The sequence below is a fragment of the Oryctolagus cuniculus genome, chromosome 10 (assembly GCF_964237555.1).
Source record: "Oryctolagus cuniculus chromosome 10, mOryCun1.1, whole genome shotgun sequence".
NCBI classification, from domain to species: domain Eukaryota; kingdom Metazoa; phylum Chordata; class Mammalia; order Lagomorpha; family Leporidae; genus Oryctolagus; species Oryctolagus cuniculus.
Window position 1 is genome coordinate 35,358,804 of NC_091441.1, and position 20,786 is coordinate 35,379,589.

At 35.1% G+C, this 20,786-nt stretch overlaps 1 protein-coding gene across 3 annotated transcripts in view; it reads right to left on the reverse strand.

Moving 5' to 3' along the window:
* PIK3C3 (phosphatidylinositol 3-kinase catalytic subunit type 3) overlaps positions 1–20,786 on the reverse strand; it is a 151,804-nt gene that overhangs the window by 97,159 nt on the left and 33,859 nt on the right. For 2 of the 3 annotated variants that reach the window (XM_008261249.4, XM_070049905.1), the window contains 5 exons: positions 17,066–17,152; positions 14,515–14,610; positions 9,865–9,936; positions 5,632–5,736; positions 4,920–5,012 (listed from right to left, as the gene is read on the reverse strand). In XM_008261249.4, coding sequence (XP_008259471.1) covers positions 4,920–5,012; positions 5,632–5,736; positions 9,865–9,936; positions 14,515–14,610; positions 17,066–17,152 — 453 coding nt within the window. The remainder of the gene's footprint in view (positions 1–4,919; positions 5,013–5,631; positions 5,737–9,864; positions 9,937–14,514; positions 14,611–17,065; positions 17,153–20,786) is intronic. The other variant, XM_070049904.1, reaches the window with a different exon arrangement.

Genomic DNA, 20,786 nt, shown 5'->3' on the forward strand with positions numbered 1-20,786 from the left:
ACTACAACATTTATAGATAGTTAAAAAAATTGTTTTACTCAATGATTATGAATCAAAAGACAAAAATGTCTTTCTTTAAATAACTTTTTCCCATTTGTTAGTTTCACTCTCAGGAAACAAGAGAGGAAACCTACCCCCCAAGATTTCATCAAGTCTTTCCAGTACTTGAAGATGACTGCCAACTAATATAACGTGGTTTTAGAAAAACAACAAATTTTGGCTTCTTTCTCAGAACATTCATTGGGACCTCTCACCACAATCCAAACTCTATTTCATTAAGTTATCATTGCCATTCTATGGTTCAACCAGATTAATCTAACTGTATGGATTCTGCTTCCTTGTGCTCCTCAACAAAACCATGGTACCACCTTTAAGGTCAGCTTGTCAAAAACTCAACTTTTCCAGAATGCCTTGGTTCTTTCTTTGAAGTTGGCTCAATTTCATTTCTTATTAAAATGATGCTCTTCCAACTGCCAAATGCTGTTGTTGGCACACTTTATCTCTATAACCTCATTCCCCAAGGATAACTGTCCATTTCCTCTGCACCTCTTGCGCACCATTTAGTATAATGATCCCTGTCTCCATACAGAGCACTGATTGTTCTACTAACTTATTCCATGCATTTATTTTTCACTTCTAAAATGTACTTCTAGGTTGAATGTGGAAACAAAGCAATACTTCTTAAATAACTACAGTGAAAGCTTTTCTATTTCACAGTACATCAGCAGTCTTAATAGAAATGTGTGGGTATGTACTTATTATAAGCAAATCTCACAGCATGTAAATGTACTCAACTCAGTAACTGAAACAATCTACCCCATAGATTCTAAGATTTATAGACTTATTAGTAAGATCTATAGAGTATACTGCTGCCAAGGAATGCAAGGCGCTGTACATAGAATTTCACAACTTTTTAAAGCTAAATGTTCCAAATGAAAACAAGGAGATAATACTCTGAAGAACAGGAAAAGGGAAGGAATGAGAAGGACTGTGTAAGAATTTGAAGACAGGAATAATAATGATGGATGATAATTAGCCTCAAAGCTTCTAAACATGTTTTACATGTTTACATGTTTTACATGTTTTTACATGTTTTTTACATAAGGGGAGGGTACTCAAATGTAATTTTATCTCTGCAGCTTCCTTAGGTTAACTGGAGAGTACGGACTTTAGAGCCAGAGTTTTTGGGTTGAAATCCCAATTCCTGGTTCCATTAACTATCAGATAATTAACTTAAAGCACATTGTTTAATTTTTAAGTGTCCTATTTCATTGGTTTATGGTGAAGATTAAATGCTAATATAAAATGTTTAGAACAGTACCTTGTGTAGACAAATAATGTAAATTATTTTATTGTTTGTTACTCTTTCTGATGCTGAGTCTAGTATCAAATGTTAATCTAACTGCACTTATTATCCTGTTTTATGTTAATATCCTAGTTCATCCTCCTTGAAAAAAAATTGTTAAAACACATTTTCCTGCTTTAGTGGCTTCCTATTGTCAGTGAAACCTAATTCCCAAGTGAAGAATTCAAGGCCCATAACAATCTGATGCGATCTTTTCTAATTCATAATCATCCATAGAAACTTCTGCTTCCTGAACCCCACAGCCTGCCTTACTCATGCATTTTTTAATCCTTGAAAAATTATCACCAAATAAAAAATGCCATCAAAGTCTGCTTAATCTTTCTCTATGAAAATTCCTTCATATAATAACACACTGATCTTTTCATCCTCTATATTTCTATTGTAGTAATTATCTATATATTTACTAAGATAGTGACTTAATCATTTACCATACTATACTTCCTAGATTGTATATAAATCTCCTTCCTTAAAAATAATTTAATTTATATGAATACAAGACATGATATCTCAAAGCCTTGTTTAATGTGTAATGGTAGGCCAAGTGTAAATAATAAATGCTTGTTAAAGTAAATTCATTTCTTCTGTGATTCACCATCAACTTCTTTTCAGGAAACAGCAATATGATTATTTTCCTGTTTTCTCTAAGTAGCCTCAGTGGCATAATCAGGCCTCCTACTTTCTCCAACATGTGACTCTTACCACGCTTTTTTTCTCTACAAACATAACCAAAAAGCTTGGAATTAAGTCATTTTTCTTTAAAACTTTCCTAAGAAGGGCCACTGTATTAAAGAATTACAATAGTCATATTTTGTGTTTCACAAATATCAGTTACTACCTACCTGCTATAGACAAGTTTAAAAATACTTCATAAATTTAAATGGCTTTATTGGATAAATTATTAACATAAACTTTTTAGGTAAAACATCAAGTCCAAACTAGAGGATTTTCATCCAAAATATATAAGACAGGTGATTTAGAAACAAATAAGAGGAAAGGCCAAATTCAATTAAAAACAAAAGGTACAACTCTGTAGGAACCAATTTCTTGCAATTTATTTTCTGAGTACACTCTTTTCTCTTGGAAGGCTTTTCAGCCTCAGGGTCAAAATGCCAAGAAATCAAATTACAAATGCTGAGAACCTGACACTAAAAGAATTTCTTTGTGTAAATAAATTAAGGGGAAGTGTAGAGGAGTATTTGTATTCTACAAAATCCATTTTAAGTAATTACAAAGATAAAAATGTGGCTGTGTGAATAATTCCTCTGGCCACTTCAAGGCCAATATATATTTGCTTACTCACCCATGCTTCCTGAACATCAAAAAGTATCCTTCACTCTACTCTAGTGATTTTAACAATCCTTATGTTCTGAGAAATGAAGGCTCATCACCCACCTTTCTAAAACTTGTAATCAACTAGTTAAATGAAACGTCACATACTTTGTATCAGTTGAGCATTTTATTCTTTGCACTTATCTAGAAGTAATTGTGTTTCAGTGAGAAGTGACTATTTGTTTAAACAGTTTTTCCTGCAAGCCTTTCCACCTAAAGAAGTTCTGCTCTGTAAATCTATTCTAATGCTTCTTGAATTTACACATTCTAACAGGTTTACTTCATGTATCTCATTGTGTATTTCAAACAACACCATGCTGCACTGAAGATGCAAATTCTGTCACCAAGGTTATTCTTCATTTAACACAATATCGAGATACTAACTCAATCTTTTCATAAAACACAAAATCACAAACCTGTGTTCTATTGATGAATATTTCCTTTTGTTCAATGATGACGGGAATAACATTAAAAGCTCTAGTAAATTTAAAATTCCCCTCTCATTCTTATTGTGGATATAAAAAGTATGATTTATCTACAAAGAATTTTCCAAAGCAGCAATAAATGATAAAGAAAAAAAGTTCAACAGTTAAGATGAACCATAACTGGACTTTTATCTTTACTTCAAAACCTAAAGGAAATACAAATGATTCAAAAAGCAAGCCAAAAGAAAGTTATTAAAGAGCATCTTTTAATATTGTAAAACATATTAATTCATCCACCCCTAATTCTATAACAATTTCTGGATACACATTTTTCTAATGCTTCTCTGCTCTGCCTCTAATACATATCACAATTCCTGGGAAGTCACAGGTATGTTAAAAATGTTTTTTTCCAAAATTCTCTTTTTTATGTCTTCATTGTCTTCCTTCTCTCCTTTCTTTTTTATTTTTTTAAGATTTATTTATTTCTATGAAAGGCAGAGTTACAGAAAGAGAGAGAGAGATCTTCCATCTGTTGGTTTACTCCCCAAATGGCTACAAGGGTCAGAGCTGGGCCAGTCTGAAGCCAGGAGCTTCTTCAGGTCTCCTACACAGGGGGAAGGGCAAAGCAGTTAGACCATCTTCCTTTGCTTTCCCAGGGACATGAGCAGGGAGCTGGATCATAAGTGGAGCAGCTAGGACTCGAACTGGCACCCATATGAGATGCTAGCATTACCTGCTATACACCATGGCAACAGTCCCTCCCTTCTCTTCTAACTAAAAAATGTTAGCATATCAAAAGCAGCATTTATAAGTTTTATGATTATGCACAGTTTCATTAATCTCTCTCAGTGTCCTCATCTGCATGTAGAACAGTGACAATGACATGCATTGTGAGGTTGTTGTAGGATTTAAAAGATCTCTGACACACAGTGGCTGTTTAATAAATGCTGACTATATTAGTGCCTTAAGAGTTAGTCCTTGGCCTTCTATTATAAGAATTTACAGATTATTTTAAGAATTAGAAAACACTTAAAGTTCATTATTAAATAGGAGGAAATGAAATCTTACAGGTGAAGTAATATGCCTGTAGTTACAAATCCTTGTACTAGCAATAAGATTCAAAAACAGTCTCTACAAGTGTAATGCTATTTCATCATAATTCTGTCTCTCTAGAAACTTTATCCACTCCATGGTTTCATTATGAAAGGAAATGTATGGTTCTGACCTAACCTCTATCCCACAAATCTGTTTGCCACTCCACCAACTCAACTTCCACACTTCCACACTGCAAACTAGAGATGCCGTACTCTCCAGAAGGCACTTCTCCAGGATTCTGAGGTCCTTTTACTAGTGTAAATACTCTCATATGATCCGAATTCAAAAAACTAAGAATGAGATAGAAAGAAATCAACATGGACAGTACCTCTACTATTCACCAAGTATTCTGCCAGGTATTCTGTATTATCTCACCTGTGAAGGAGAACTGTGTCCCTTAGAAAAAGGAAGAAACCAAGCTTCCAAAATAACTTACTTCATTCAATCTAATACATACAAGTGGTGGTACTTAAAATTGAAGCCATCTCTGACTTAACTTCTAAACCAGGTCAGACTTGTCTATGCAGCAACCATCAGGAACATAGCTTTGCTCATATACCTTTGCAACCATCTTTTTTCATATATATATATAGCTCTTTAACTTTTTAAGTTATTAACTAAATTTCCATGGCTGTTTATCTCACCTTGATCATTAGTAATAAAATTTACAAATGAATTTAACATGAAAGACTCAAGAAACTCACTTTTTCTTGATTAGTGAGATAATATCTAAATTTCCAAACAAGATCTTGTTCTTCATATGTAAGTTGCTTAGTTGGTGGATAACTCACAATAATCTACAACAAAGAAGAAAAAAAACAATTTCTGTCAAATACATAGTTCTATTTGATTTTCAATTGTTCATTAAGTATTTCTGTGATAGACTCAAACAAGGACAATATTGATCTAGGAAGTAAGATTTAAATTTGCAGTAGTTATCTGTCCAATTTATTAACATATACAGGGAAGAAAAAGATGACAGCCACATCCCATATAAAAATATCACATAATCAGTTCACTTAATTCAATCAAAACAGCACAAAACAAAACAGCAATGCCACACCAATGCAAAATAAGGAAAAACAAACAGAAAACACATTCTCCTATCAATTAAATGCACACAACAATGCATGTGGACAAATTAAATCCTGGGAGTCTGGGCAATGCCTTAGGATCAGTTACGTTAATGCTACATCATGAAAGTAAACACAACAACTCTTCAGAACTAATAAATTTACTGAAAGTTCCCAAATGATAATAAAACTTCCAAATATATGGAACTGTTGAAATTATACAGAATTCATCAACCTGGAAAAAAATGCGCATCTAGATCATTTTTATGTGAAGTGATACACTAGTAGCAACCAAAATACCCATTTAATGATTTTTATGTTAACATTTTATAAACTCTCTTACATTTAGCTGATCTCGTGTAGCAGCATTGGGTTTGAGATCATGATCAGAAGGTCCACTTCTTAGACTCCGGGCAAGCTTGTGATGTTTGCTCTCAACTAAATTCTCCTATAAATTTACAAATATTAACTGAGAATGTACACTTTGCCAAAAGAACAACTCAACAGCCAATCATAAGTTGAAATGTAAAGAGTTACTTAAGATCATTCTATAATACTTAACATCTTATTCTGGTACAACTTCAGGCCCCCATGCATCGTTTAAAGACAAACCTAGGGGCCTTTGCTGTGGCCTAGCAGGTAAAATTGCCCTCTGCATATGGACGCCGGTTCAAGTCCTGGCTGCTCCACTTCCCATCCAGCTCTCTGCTATGGCCTGGGAAAGCAGCAGAAGATGGCCCAAGTCCTTGGGTCCCTGCACCCACGTGGGAGACCCAGAAGAAACTCCTGGCTTTGTATCGGCGTAGCTCTGCCTATTGCAGCCATCTGGGGAGTGAACCAGCAGATGGAAGACCTCTCTCTCTGCCTCTGCCTCTCAAATAAATATCTCAAATAAATAAATAAATCTTAAAAAAAAAAAAAGAGCTATCTCAAAACTGGAAAACCAAGTGCCATAATATGCACATGGCATTCCAACTTCTTAAAACATCAACCTTTCTCTTTCCACATACTGAAGATGTTTACCTTCTATCAGCTTCAATCAACTTCCCTGACAACCCAGACTAAAACATTCCTTCCTTCCTATCAGCTACTGTACATTCTAATACAGTAACATCTCAACCAGTTGCTTAAATTACAAGCCACTGAGGGCAGGGAACTGTGATCATAATGCTTGAATATATACACATATGGTACTCACTGCTTTTTCTATGGCCATAATCATTAGTTTTAACCATATTGTTTTGCTTAAGATAATGCTTAATTTGAAGTTTTGAAATTTTGTTTATTTTAAATATTTGAGTGACTGCATGTGTGAATTGTTTGTTCTTTTTTTGTGTGTGTGTGCCTTAAATTTTGATTGGCTATCAGTTCCTGGTCTTTCAATTTTTATCAGTTCTTTATATGTCAGCCATTTGTGATGTATATAGTATTTTCTCCTAGTTTTTCAATTGTCTTTCCACTTCATTTACTGAGTTTTTTGTCATGCAATTTTCTAATTAGTCAAATATATCAATTACTTTTTTTAAGTCTTCTAGATTTTGAATAATAGTTAGAAAGTCTTTCCCTACACTAAGAGTAGAATTTCATTTTTAATATTTAGATTCCAGAACCATTTAGAATTCCTTCTTACTTATGCTATGTGGTATGGATCAAGTTTAATTTAACATTATCCAATTTACAAATCCCATTTCATGGAACTATGCTTCAGTGATAAATGCCACCTACCTCATTTACTAAATTTCCATTTATATATGGATATATTTCTGGGCTTTTTATTTTGTCTTACCAGCCTATTTGTGTATCTATATGTCAGTAGCACATTATCTTAATTACAGAATTAATTTTTTTATTATTTAATAAGGTGGTATACTATCTTGGGTTCCTTTTTTTTTAATTTATTTTTTAATTTTTTATTTATTTGAAAGACAGAGTTACAGAGAGAGGAAGAGAGAGGTCTTCCATCTGATGGTTCACTCCTCAATGGCCACAATGGCTGGAGCTGCACCAATCCAAAGCCAGGAGCCAGGAGCTTCTTCCAGGTCTCCCACATGGGTACAGGGGCCCAAGGGCCATCTTCTACTGCTTTCCCAGGCCATAGCAGAGAGCTGGATTGAAAATGGGGTAGCCAGGACTAGAACCACTGCACATACAGGATGGCAGCGCTGCAGGCCAGGGCTTTAACTGCTGTGCCACAGTGCCAGCCCCTTGGTTTCCTTTTTATTTTTTGGTTTGTCCATGCTTGCTTTCATATCCTAGATTTTTTTTTTCTTAAACTTAGAAAACAGCAACCATTGTTGATGGGCATTTTCTTCAGAAAAGAACACTTTAAACATGCAAATCATTCACTTAGCTGACATTTTGGTAGGAGTTATATAAACAAAATCTTTGATATTTTGGAAAAGTTATTTTTTTTAAGATTTATCTATTTATTTGAAAGGCAGAGTTACAGAGAGGAGAGACAGAGAGAGGGATTTTCCATTCATTGGTTCCCTACTCAAATGGTCACAAGAACCAAGGCTGGGACAGGCCAAAGCCAGGATCCAGGAGCTTTACCCAGGTCTCCCATGTAGGTGGCAGGGGCCTAAGGACTTGAGCCTTGTTCCGTTACTTTCACCAAGGAGTTGAATCAGAAGTAGAGTGGATAGGATTTAATCAGCACCCATATGATAGTGGCTTAACCTGCTACATCATAGCAGCAGCCCCAGAATTTTACATCTATGTAAGTGACATCTATGACCACAATATGGCAAAATTTGTTTATATTCATACATTTTGAAGTCAACCACAGGGTATACCCATCTATGTATTTTCAGTATGCAGAACACCAAATATAATTTGATTTTGTACTAAACCTTCAGTGCCAATTTTAGATATATTAACCCAACTTTTAACTATGTTATATATACATAATATGCAAGTATTTGCAGTGTTTGTTCCGATACGATATCCAAGTTTCTTTTTTTTCTATCTTTATTTTTCCTACTTTATCTCTTCCTTTGATATTAGGTCATCAGTCACTACATTTCATGCTTTAAAACTTGTATCCCAACTCAGTCATCATGCTTTTATCAACCAATGTGTCACTATTAATCTTCTTTGACTTGATTAGCAATGTAAATAATCTAATTAGAAATGCAGAGTTGGCTTTGTAGCACAGCAAGTTAAGCCACTGCCTGCAACACTGGCATCGCATATGGGCACTAGTTCAAGTCCTGGCTGCTCCATGTTTTATCCAGCTCCCTGCTAATGTGCTTGGGAAAACAGCAGAAAATGGCCAAAATCTTGGATCCCTGAACCCACATGGGAGATGCAGATGAAGCTCCTGGCTCCTGGCTTCAGTCTGACCCAGCCATGGCTTTCATGGCCACTAAGGGAGTAAACTAGCAGTGGAAGCTCTCTCTCTCTCTTTCTCTTCCTGTGGCTCTTCTTTTCTCTCTCTCTTAACTCCTCTAAATAAATAAATATCGAATATTTTTAGTAGCTACAATGATCTCCCTTATTTTATAATAAGTTTCCTTAAAATTTTAATCCATTAATTTTAATTATATGATCCTAACATTATAAACAAATAAATAACCCTTTCAAATAAATAACTTAAAAAACTATTAAAATCAAAATTAAAAGTTTCAAAATCCTGTAAATGAATTATAACTTTGAATATCATGGTATCATGGATAAAAGAATATTTTCTCTGCAACTTTTTGAATCTAAAGTTATCTAATTAAATCTTTATTACAGAGGGCAGTTGTTTAGACTAGTGGTTAAGATACCCACATTCCGGATAACAATGCCAGGGTTGATATTAACCTCTTGCTCCTGATTCCAGCTTTTTTTAATGCAGATCTTGTGAAGCAATGGTAATGGCTCAAGTAATTGGATTCCTGTCACCTTCTTGGGAGGCCTGGTCTGAGTTCCTAACTACTGGCGATGGCTTCACTCAGCCTACTGTGGACATCAAGAGAGTGAAGCAGCATATGGGAGTCTTCTCTCTGTCTCTCACTCTCACAGTCTCTCTGCCTTTCAGATAAATATTTTAAATACTAATTATTAAAAATAAAACATAAGTAAACCTGTATTTCAAAGTAGGAACTCTTTGTTACATCCTTGAGAAGGATCATCTCAACATTTCATTAACAGATAGTTATTGTATCAGCATCCAGGTCATCATGTTCTAAACTGAATACTTTTTGTAGCTAAAATGATCTTCCTTATTTTATAATAAAATCAGTTTCCTTAAAATTGTAATCCATTGACATTAATTATATGATCCTAACATTATAAACAAATCCTCTTTCTATGTAACGACAATCTTTCAAATACCTGTTCTACCTAATCCTTACTTCCATTACAACATTCTCTAGCTCTTTTGACAATCCAGATAAAATGATTGCTCAATCCTTATTTTGAGGATGTCAATGTTCCTTGTAAAAAATCTGAATCCAGAGAGCTAAAGTAGATAAAAGGATTACTTTTAGATAACTGAGGTAGTATTATATTACTCTTCTTAAAAGAAAATATATGGTGTGATCTAAATCATCATTAAGGAGAAAAAAAGAAAACTTGAACAATAACCTACCATAGACATCTGAGGGTCAGGAACTTTCACTAATTCAAAGCTTGTTAAAATTGGAGATGACTCATCACCATCCTGGATAACAGCGCAGTAAGTTTAAAAAAAAAAAAAAACAAAAAGAAAGAAAATTTAATCAAAACAACACATAATATTGTACATGCTAATAAATTTTAGTTCTACTTAATAAACACCATTCTTCTGGTGAGGGAAAAAAATCTTTTCAACTATACTATAAAATATATATCCCTTGTTTAACGTCTTTTTTTCTGATGAATTTTTTTTAAAATATATTTTTTTGAAAGTCAGAGTTATATCGAGAGAGGGGGACACACAGAGAGAGAAAAAGAGTGAGAGAGAGAGAGAGATCTTCCATCCACTGGTTTACTCCCACAAATGGCCACAATGACCAGGGCTGGGCCAGGCCAAAGCCAGCAGCCAGGAATTTCACCTGGGTCTTCCACATGGGTGCAGAGGCCCAAGCATTTGGACCATCCCCTGCTGCTTTCCCAGGCACATTAGTAGGGAGCTGGATTGTAAGTGGAACAGCCAGGACTTAAACCGGCACCCATATGTGATACTAAGGTGGCTTAACTCACTGTGCAATGGTTCTGGCCCTGCTGATGAATTTACTACGTATGTATGTATGTATGTATGTATTTTTTAAATCAAAAGATAGAAACTGCCTGAGAGGGCTATTATCCATTAGCTTACTCTCCAAATGCCCACAACAGATGGAATGGGTCAGCCAAAAGCTACAGGCCAGGAATTCAATCCATTTCTCTCATGCGAGTTGCAGGGATACAACTACTTGAGCTACCACAAGCTGCTTCCCAAGATGTACATTAGCAAGAAGCTGGAATCATGAGCAGAGCAGGGATTTGAACCCACACATTCGCGATATGGGATGCTGGCATCTCAACAAGTATCTTAACTACTAAGCAAACCACATAACCACTGCTGAAACACTGAGAAAAATAAAATTTAAAAAATTTCTAAAACTGGTTTTAGAGACATGAGGTCAAAAATTCAAATTCTCAGGGCCAACACTGTGGTGTAGTGGGTAAAGTCACCGCTTGCAGTGCAGGCATCCCATATGCGTGCCAGTTTGAGCCCCAGATGCTCCACTTCTGATCCAGCTCTATGCTATGTTTTGGAAAAGCAGTAGAAGATGGCCAAGTGCTGGGGACCCTGCACCCACATGGGAGATCCAGAAGAAGCTCCTGGCTCCTGGCTTCAGATCAGCCCAGTTCCGGCTGTTGTGGCCATTTAGGGAAGGAACCAGGGGATGGAAGATCCTTCTCTGCCTCTGCCTCTCTGTAACTCTGCCTTTCAAATAAGTAAATAAACCTTTAAAAAATTTCATATTCTTTTGGGTGTTTTTTTATTTTATTTTATTTTATTTTTTGACAGGCAGAGTGGACAGTCAGAGAGAGAGATAGAGAGAAAGGACTTCCTTTGCCGTTGGTTCACCCTCCAATAGCCGCCGTGGCTGGCGCACCGCACTGATCCGATGGCAGGAGCCAGGTACTTCTCCTGGTCTCCCATGGGGTGCAGGGCCCAAGCACTTGGGCCATCCTCCACTGCACTCCCGGGCCACAGCAGAGAGCTGGCCTGGAAGAGGGGCAACTGGGACAGAATCCGGCGCCCCGACTGGGACTAGAACCCGGTGTGCCGGCGCCGCAAGGCGGAGGATTAGCCCAGTGAGCCGCGGTGCCGGCTGTTCTTTTATTTTTAATTTTAACTTTATTTATAATGACAAGCATCAAAAAAGAAAAAGTACTATCTTGCAAACTTAGAATAAAAGCACTGAATATAATTAATAAGTTTCCCAATACATGTGTTGAATCATTTGCAAAAACTAAATGGATACTGGTAAATTTTCATGGTACAACAGATTTCCATTCAAAGGAGCAGAATTTTAGGTGTGGAATTAAAGTTACTCAAATTTATATACAACTAGAGGAACACCAACTCAATACAATGCATTCTGAATAACAAGAATATATCAATCAAGGTATATTACAGGAGCGGGCACTGTGGCATAGTGAGGAAAGCCACCTACTGCAGCGCAGATATCCCATATGGGTGTTGGTTCAACTCCTGGCTGCTCCACTTCTGATCCAGCTCCCTGCTAATTTGCCAGGGAAAGCAGCCAAAGAAGGTCCAAGTGCTTGGGCCCATGCACCCACATGGGAGACCCAGAGGAAGCGCCTGGCTCCTGGCTTCAGATTGGCCCAGCTCTGGCCCTCGCAGCCATTTGGGGAGTGAATCAACAGATGGAAGACCACTCTCTCTCTCTGCCTCTGCCTCTCTGTAACTCTGCCTTTCAAATAAATAAATAAATCATTAAAAAAACAGAAATTATGTTATGCTATTATCATTTTTATTTTAATTCAATTAAAGCAAGAAAGGTAATTCCACATAATAAATATCACAGTGCAATATACTAGAAAATGCTAAGCTTAATGAGGTAAAAATTCATCCCTTCACAATTGTATACCTAGCATCAAGTTTTCCTGTCAATTTATAAATGCTAGTATGTCTTCAATTTAGTTATGTGCAACAAAATTGGGAGAGACTGAAAGAGAGCCATTGTAACTCCTTTAGTTCAGTAATTGAGTCTTACGGAAAACCACAAATTCCCACAGCTGTTGTTTAACAGGCTTGTTCTCAGTCACAACACCAGAAAACACATTTATCAGCTGAACTGTGACAAGTAATCTTCACCAAGACTATCTGTCACAAAAGACAGGTGACAAGAAAGTCTATTTTCAATAGATTCAATACACTGGCCCAGCAATCTTTATACTAAGTGGAAATATGACAGGATGGGTAGAGAGGCATTAATTTATGAGCAATTTCCAAGAAACAGTAAAAAGGGGTCAAGAAGTTTTTAAAAATATATTTGAAATTCTTCTAATACCTATTCTGTTACATTTCCTCTATTATCAAAGCTGTCTATCAAAAGACTCTTCACATCTCTAATATTTGAAAGTACTACTGATATTAGCATGTTTTTGCAAGATGAGCTCAATATGAGTATGAGTGGCAAATATTGCTCTTAAAGAAATTACATACAGCACAAAATGTAAAATATGATTTTATCAAAATGCACTGATGACAAAACAATTTTACTCATCTATATTCTCCTTTCCTTTTGACAGTTTTTCTAACAAATTAATACAGAATGCTAAAACAGCCTACCTTCCTTTTTTCTTTTCCCAGAGTATCATTTATAAAACAAAAAGCTAAAATAAGTCAATTTTTCCTAATCTTTCACTAACATGAAAGGCAAACAAGATAATGGAAAAAAATATAGTTACTTGAAAAATACCACAAAACAGTTATAAATTAAATATATAAACCCTAAACTTTCTTATGCAAACATTTCAAATAATAATTTATAGTTGTAAGAGTATATGTATTTTAAACAACACTGTAATAGCTTTATTATCACTAAGATATAAATGCAATTTCTAATAAACAAGTATATGGCACATAAACTTGGTTATATGCTAGAACTATTAATCTATTTTACCATGTATCAAGTCTGTTCTTGTCTATTATTTCCACAATAGAAGATATCTGCTTTGTGTGGATTCAGACCACATATAGTATTATTTCTATAGTATTTTCATGAAATCCCTTCAACAAGCATTTAAGGCAGATAACTTTCAAGTAGCTACATGCCAAGCACAGAACTACTTTCTTCCACACGAGCAGAACAGAACAAATCCCTAACTGTGTACTTACTAATCAGCCTGATGATTATTATTATTCATCCTAATGGTAACACAGTTTGCTCTTTAAAAAAAATTTTTTTTATTTATTTGAAAGCCAGAAATACAGAGAGAGAGAGAGAGAGAGAGAGAGAGAGGAAGAGAAAGAGAGAGATCTTCCATTCGCTGGTTCACTCCCCAAATGGTCACAAAGGTCCAGTCTGAGGCAGGCCAAAGCTAGAACCAGGAGCTTCTTTTGGATCTCCCATGTGGGCACAGGGTCCCAAACACTTGGGACTTCTTCCACTGCTTTCCCGGGCATATTAGCAGGGAGCTAGATTGGAAGTGGAGCAGCTCGGTCTCAAACCAGCATCCAAATGGGATGCCAGCACTGCAGGCAGAGGCTTAATCTTCTATGCCACAGCACCAGTTCCCACAGTTTTCTTAATTTTGCATATACTTTAAAAATAAATGCACATTTATAAAGTTTTTCATAAGCATACTTATGATAGGACCACATACAGACTTCTAACACATTACATAAATACTCAAGTAACAAACACATTCATAACTTTCAATAGCTATTTCTTAAAAATCTGATTTCCTCTATTTTTCAAATGAATAGTAATTGTAAATAAAGCTACTGGTTTATCAATACTACTCACCAATGTGTAGAACAATTAATCAAAAAGTTTATAATCATTTGCATACTAATTAGATTTTGTAACCCAGAACTATATTACATGAAAGATCAGCTTATGTAATCTTGTTGTAGCTCTATGATTTGATTTGTGGATATATAAACAGCTGCTGCTGACAGCTGTCTGCTGCTATCCTGCAACCAAATAATTCATCTCAGCAGGAACAGCAGTCATTTTTTTAAATGTTTCCCTCCCCTCTACTTTATCAGCATAAACAGTTCCAAAGCAAATACCTTTTCATAATAAACAATACCATACTCCTTATCATCACACTTGACACATCGAAACTCAACCATCAAGTACATGAAATTAGAACTTCGTTTTTCACTCTAAAAGAAAAAAAAAAGATTTTTATAAAAAATTATAATTTTCAACATTCTCTTAAGGTATCAGTATATATCATTTTCCTAATTTAGTAATACAAGTATTTATGAAATATAACTTGTATAGCAAATTTTATTTCATTATATACATGCAGTCTTACATATAACTACTATTTTATTACATATAGCCTTACTGATTTATTCAGTAATGTCTATTATTCACTTCAAATTCCCTCTTGGAACTTAAAAATTTTTTGGTTAGAACATCACTCCTTTGGGTTTTTTTTTTTTGTTAATTTGGGTTTTATTATATAAAAGACTAGTATTTTGTATACATATGTATAAGTTATCTTATTTCAAAAATAATATATTCTGTACTTCTAACAATTTTATGCAAGTAACAGTTTACTATATGGCTAGTTCAACTAAAGAAGTTAACATCATCTGGGGGCTGGCGCCATGGTACAGTGGGTTAAGCTTACACCTAAGATGATGCCATCCCACATGGGCACCAGTTTGAGTCCTGGCTGCTCCACTTCAAATCCAACTCCATACTAATGTGCCTGAAAAGGCAGCAAGTAATGACCCAAGTATTTGGTTTTTTATACCCAAAGTGGAAGACCTGGATGGAGTTGTAAGCTTCTTGCTTCAATCTAGGTTGAAAGATCTCTCTCTCTGTCCCTCACTCCCTCTCTCAGTAACTCTGTCTTCAAAATAAAAAAATAAATCTTTAAAAAAAATTAAGTTTAAGAAAAATCAAAGGTAAAATGAAAGTGAGAAACAAAGGACACAGGTTATCTGAACTTAACAAGTATAATCTTTATAAGTGTATCAGAGTTTATAAAGGGCCTTAAGACGTATTGTCAGTTGTCAATATTATTAATACTTTAAGTATACTAGGTAGTTATCTTGTCCCTCAAGATAAAAATGTTGGTCCGTTATGTTAATGTGTTTTCTTAAAAAAAGTAAACATTACTGCAATGATGTTGTAAAATACAATAAAGTCTAAAGGAATGATTAGTCTTGCTCCAAATCACCTTTAATCTATAAAATCATAAAGGTCTGAAAAGGCTATTTAAATTGCTCAATTTTATGAAGCATATTATAGTCCAGTGTGGTAACTATAATGGTCTCCTATCTTGTAAAAGAGTAAGAGAGGGAAGAATGAGAAAGATGGGGCAGAATAAGAATTACCATTAGATTTTCTAAATCAAAAGGTACCAAAGTGGAATAGAAAAATATAACATTTAGATTAATTTACTTTGGGAATATGACTGCTATAGATATTTTAAAATGTAAACTTTTCTTTCAGTTTGAGTATTCTGGAATGTATTATGAACAAATTTAGTAAAGATAATCAATATCCAAACTGAAGGTAAATAGGTAAATGTTGTTAAACACCACTACAATCATTTTTCAAAAGGACAATCTTTCACTATAAAATTAAAAGGTTTCTCTCTCCTTCCACCTGCTGAGAACTATTAAAGATTATAAATTAAGTCACTTGTGCCCTACAGTGGTCATTATAAACTAGACCTGGATGCTATTCTCTCTTAATTTGATGAACATAATTGTTATTTCTGCTCTCTAGACATAGAATGTTGGCTAAATATCTGGTATTTTAGAGTAAATATACTTTTGTTATAACTTTAGAAAGACTAAATGGAATCTTTTTTTAAATGTTTCATTTATTTGTTCAAAGAGGAGAATGTAAAAGAAAAAGAGAGAAAGACAACTAACTTCCATCCACTGATTCACTCCCCAAATGCCTGCAATAACCAAGGTTTCGTCAGGTCTAAGCCAGCAGCCAAAAATTCAATCTGTGTCTCCCATGTAGGATGCAGGGACCCAAGCAGTTGGGGTCATTATCTGCTGCCTCCCAGGCACATTAGCAGGAAACTTGATCAGAAATGGAAGCAACACTGGATTCCAGGCACTCCAATATAGTATAGGTCATATTTTAATTAATACACACCAACCCAATATATGAAGTCAAGAAAAAAAAGTTTAAATCTTGTAACTTTATTTAGGGTACATAATCCTAGATTTAGTACATAAGAACAGCAACAATAACCAGAAAGAATTTGCTAAAGATGATTTACAGTAACTGAAGATGCTGCAGTATTCTGATGCAAGATTTATTCAGCATTGTCTGGAACTTGAACATGAGCTGACATGAAAGAGCACAAGTGAGGCATCAAGCCTACAGACTTCACTTACGTATTATAGTATTCCCATGATATCTACTATCTACTTCAGATTCAACATTAAAGTAAAACATAAAAAACATAGAAATCTCTTAGTTTTCTGCTTATTATCACAGAATTCACAGATGTAAGGGAATTATATCCAATAGTCCCACATTTGTGAGGTACCTGGTGGCATATAATTATCCTAGGAAAGAAAACTGATTTAAGAATGTAGAGAAAATATTTCAAAATAAAAGGGGACTAAAACTCACCTCATTAATCATTTCTATTTCTCTGAACGTCAATCTGTCCAGCCAATCCACTTTCACCATGTGTCCCTGTCGATGAGCTTTGGTGAGCTGCAGAACAAATATAATGGAGAAATCTTAACATAGTTCTAACAAAAAAGAAAACTTCAAAATGATACAAGTTGAACACCTTTAATCTGAAAATCCAAAATGCTCCAAAATCTGAAATTTTGTGAGTACCAAGATGACACTAGAAGTATAAAATCCCACTCTCAAGCTCATACAATAGGTCACTGTCTAAACACAGGTACTAAAAATATCTGACTCCAGTATGCATATTGTCAATTACTACTATAATTTGAACTTCATGTCTCCAGGACTATAAAACCCATGCTTCTCTCATCACTACTTCCTTCTCCCTCTCTGGTGACGACATATTCCTAAGATATATACACTCAACTCATTCCTGTCATTCTCTGGCCATCACTTTCATTTTTATGACATAGTAATTGATCTTCCACTAATTTCCTATGGGAGAAAACTAGCAAGAATAATGTGCTAGCGCTTTTTCTGTTTTCCTAAATTATGTATACAAATCAGACATGTTTCGCTGGCCCCAGAATTTATGTTTTTTGCTATATATATATTATCATATCTTGTTGGCTGCTTCTTATATAGCGTATGTCTAGTTTTTTGCTACTTAAATATTAAATATGACCTTTCTCGATCTTAAAAATAACTACCAAACAATGGTTCCCATGGCAGTAGCAAAATTGATGAAGCCACAATGGAGGACAAGTTTAAATTATCCCAAAGGCATGCAGATTTGTGTACTGTAATTTGTAATACTGAAAAACAAGACATAAAAATGAAAATGTCCATTATTAGAGGAAACTGTTAATTATGGTGTACATATGTGCACATACACATGCACACAAACATTAAAACATACCATAATGAAAAAAAATGAGTAAATCTACACCCACTGATAGGGAAAGATGCTACTGAAAGCAAAATCATTAAATGAGAGGAACTGTTCACACTATGATGACTATTCACATGTTTGTCTCCTGCAGATTTGGGGACTAACAGCATATGTTTTTGGTATTTCTCTGTTCAAACAGTTTTATAATTTCTGCAGAACTGAACAGGAACTGCTGAAAATTTCTTCTAGTCATTTGTCTTATCTACTTTTCATAATAACAACAGCAACAAAAATCACTCCCCAATTTAGTGGTTTACAACAATATTTATTATTTCTCACAATTTTTAGAATACTTATCTTCTTAAGGGATGTGTGGCTCATATTTTCTATTAGTTTCATTTACAATGCTACCAAAAGACTGTAATCATTTGGTAGACAGAGCTGGAACTTCACTCACATATCTAACACCTTGGTGATAAACGGTAGGCAGATCTACTGATCTAGTGGAGTACCTCTCCTATCCCCATGTATTCTCAGTGCTGCTCTCATTCCAAGTGGTTTTTCAACATGATCACTTCATCAAAATCTTCCCCAAAAGTACAGAAGCAAAAGCAGTTAAGCTGCTGTACCTGTTAACAAACATAGCACTACTTCTGCTGCTTTGTGCCAGTTAAAAAGAATCACAGAGCTAAGGTAAATCCAAAGCAGAAGGATGTAAGTATCAGGAGGTATGTTTCATTAAGGACCATTACTGGAGACTAGCTAGCACAGAACATAAGTATTAGAGAATCCAAGCACTTAATACAATTGATTGTTCAACTGCAAAGGAGAAGAGCAGAGTTTAGAGATGGTATAGTCAGTGCCTGGTTGAACTAAAATTAGATTGAGCAATGGCTAAATGATCGGCTTCACTCATCCTCTTTGAAATAATTTCCTTCAACATTGCAATGAACTGATTACACTTAAGCCACCAGAATGGCTTTTGGTTCCTCAAACCGTAAGCCCTTTTAAGAGTTCAAGGTGAGTAAAATAATTAATAATTACTAACTGAATACAAATTTTTATAACAAATGTAATAAAAGTGTACAAACTATAAAGCACTACACAAGCTGTAAGCAATTATTTTAATTAGCTCCATACTTATGTCACTTTATTCTTCTAGATGTTGTTAACAACGGAGGTAGGATTTGGGTTGTTTTTACCAGTACAAAGCAGCTTCTGATTACCCTCAGAAGTTGCACAGGTACTGAAGACCAAAAATGAACTTTAAAACATAGATAAGTGTGCTGACTTATTATTTTATTACTAGAATGACAATTTATGTTTATTTTCACTTTGTAATATCAATGACCTAGATCTTTCCAAACAGAAAATCTGCATTCTGTTAAACAGCAGGGTAAAAATAGTACAATCTGTTTCAAATTGCTTGTGAAGAAATAATTCTCACTAGGGTGCCTATTTTACGAAGGATAAAGGTCAAGAAAACAGTAAAAGTGTTACTCTCTTTTTAAGGAACACAAGTTTCTATAGAACTTAAAAGAATCATACAGAGTTCAGAAGAGGAGGCCACTGTCACAAAAATAATGGTGTAATTATTGAGCCCTAACTTTTACCAGAATTAAACAGCAAGGGGTTGTAAAGCTATTTAAATAAAAGCATCCCCAAGAATCAAATAACAACATGCCCAGGAAACTTCAGGGAGTACTAATCATGTATTATTAGATTTAATGGAAGGACGGAAATATGTGCTTGAGGACGATGTATCAGAACAGTAGGTATTTAGCAAAAGTACCAAGGACAGAACTGAAAGTAGGCCAACTTGCTGCATTGTATCTAGACTAAGAACATCAGTGAAAAGCATTGCAAAAGCACGAAGTGAGCCTTGCAAGCAGAGGGACATCCATGATCTCCACTTCATGGTTCACTGTTCCTCATTCTTACCAACCCTACTAGACTATATATGAAAGGTAGGTAAAACCTAGCACTTATTCACTTGCTGATTGTATTTATTGAAAGGCCTTTGTGTGGAAGGATGATAGACAGGTTGGAAAACAAGTATTTTCAAATGATAGAATTCTGCCCAAGAGCTTTGTGGAATTCAGCAAAAGGAGGCTAGAAAAAAAAATCTTTCCTACATAACCTTTCCTACATAAATCTGTAACTTAATTGCTCATGTCCTCTAACCCTTGAAGTAAGTACATCATGTTGCAAAGAAAAGATGTTTCTGCCATGATGGAACTTCAGAGTTTACAATCAGGTTTGCCACCCCTACTAAAAGAGGTAACTACAAATCAAAACGGTTAAATCAAAGTGATTGGGGCAGAGGGCGTCTTGACAAGTGTCTCTCAGACAAATAACAAGCAGAGACTTGAAGGATAAGGGATCTGACCAACAAACAGGAGTACACCTTTCAAGCCCCTTATTTATCAGCACATCAGTAAACTTTATCTGCCCAGACTTCAGAGAGTCCAAGATAATAGCCCAAAATAAGTACTTAATAAATCAACTTCTGTGCACATTGGAGGGTGAAAAGACCTATATAAACAGAAGATGCTATGCTAGAAATCAACTCTTTTGGAAATCATCTTTTGTGAGGGTTATTACAACCTAGATTTTTATACTCAAAGCAAAAAGATAGAGGAAAAGATGAGAACTGGAAACCAATATTTACTATTTCAATGCTGTCCAAGAATCTGTGGAGGTACATGGAAAGAGATAGACATATACACTCTGACTTCAAAGAAAACTGAAGAGAAATGATTTGTTTTAAATTTTCCTTGGTCGGTTTTTTCCATATTAATATACTCATTTTATCATTAT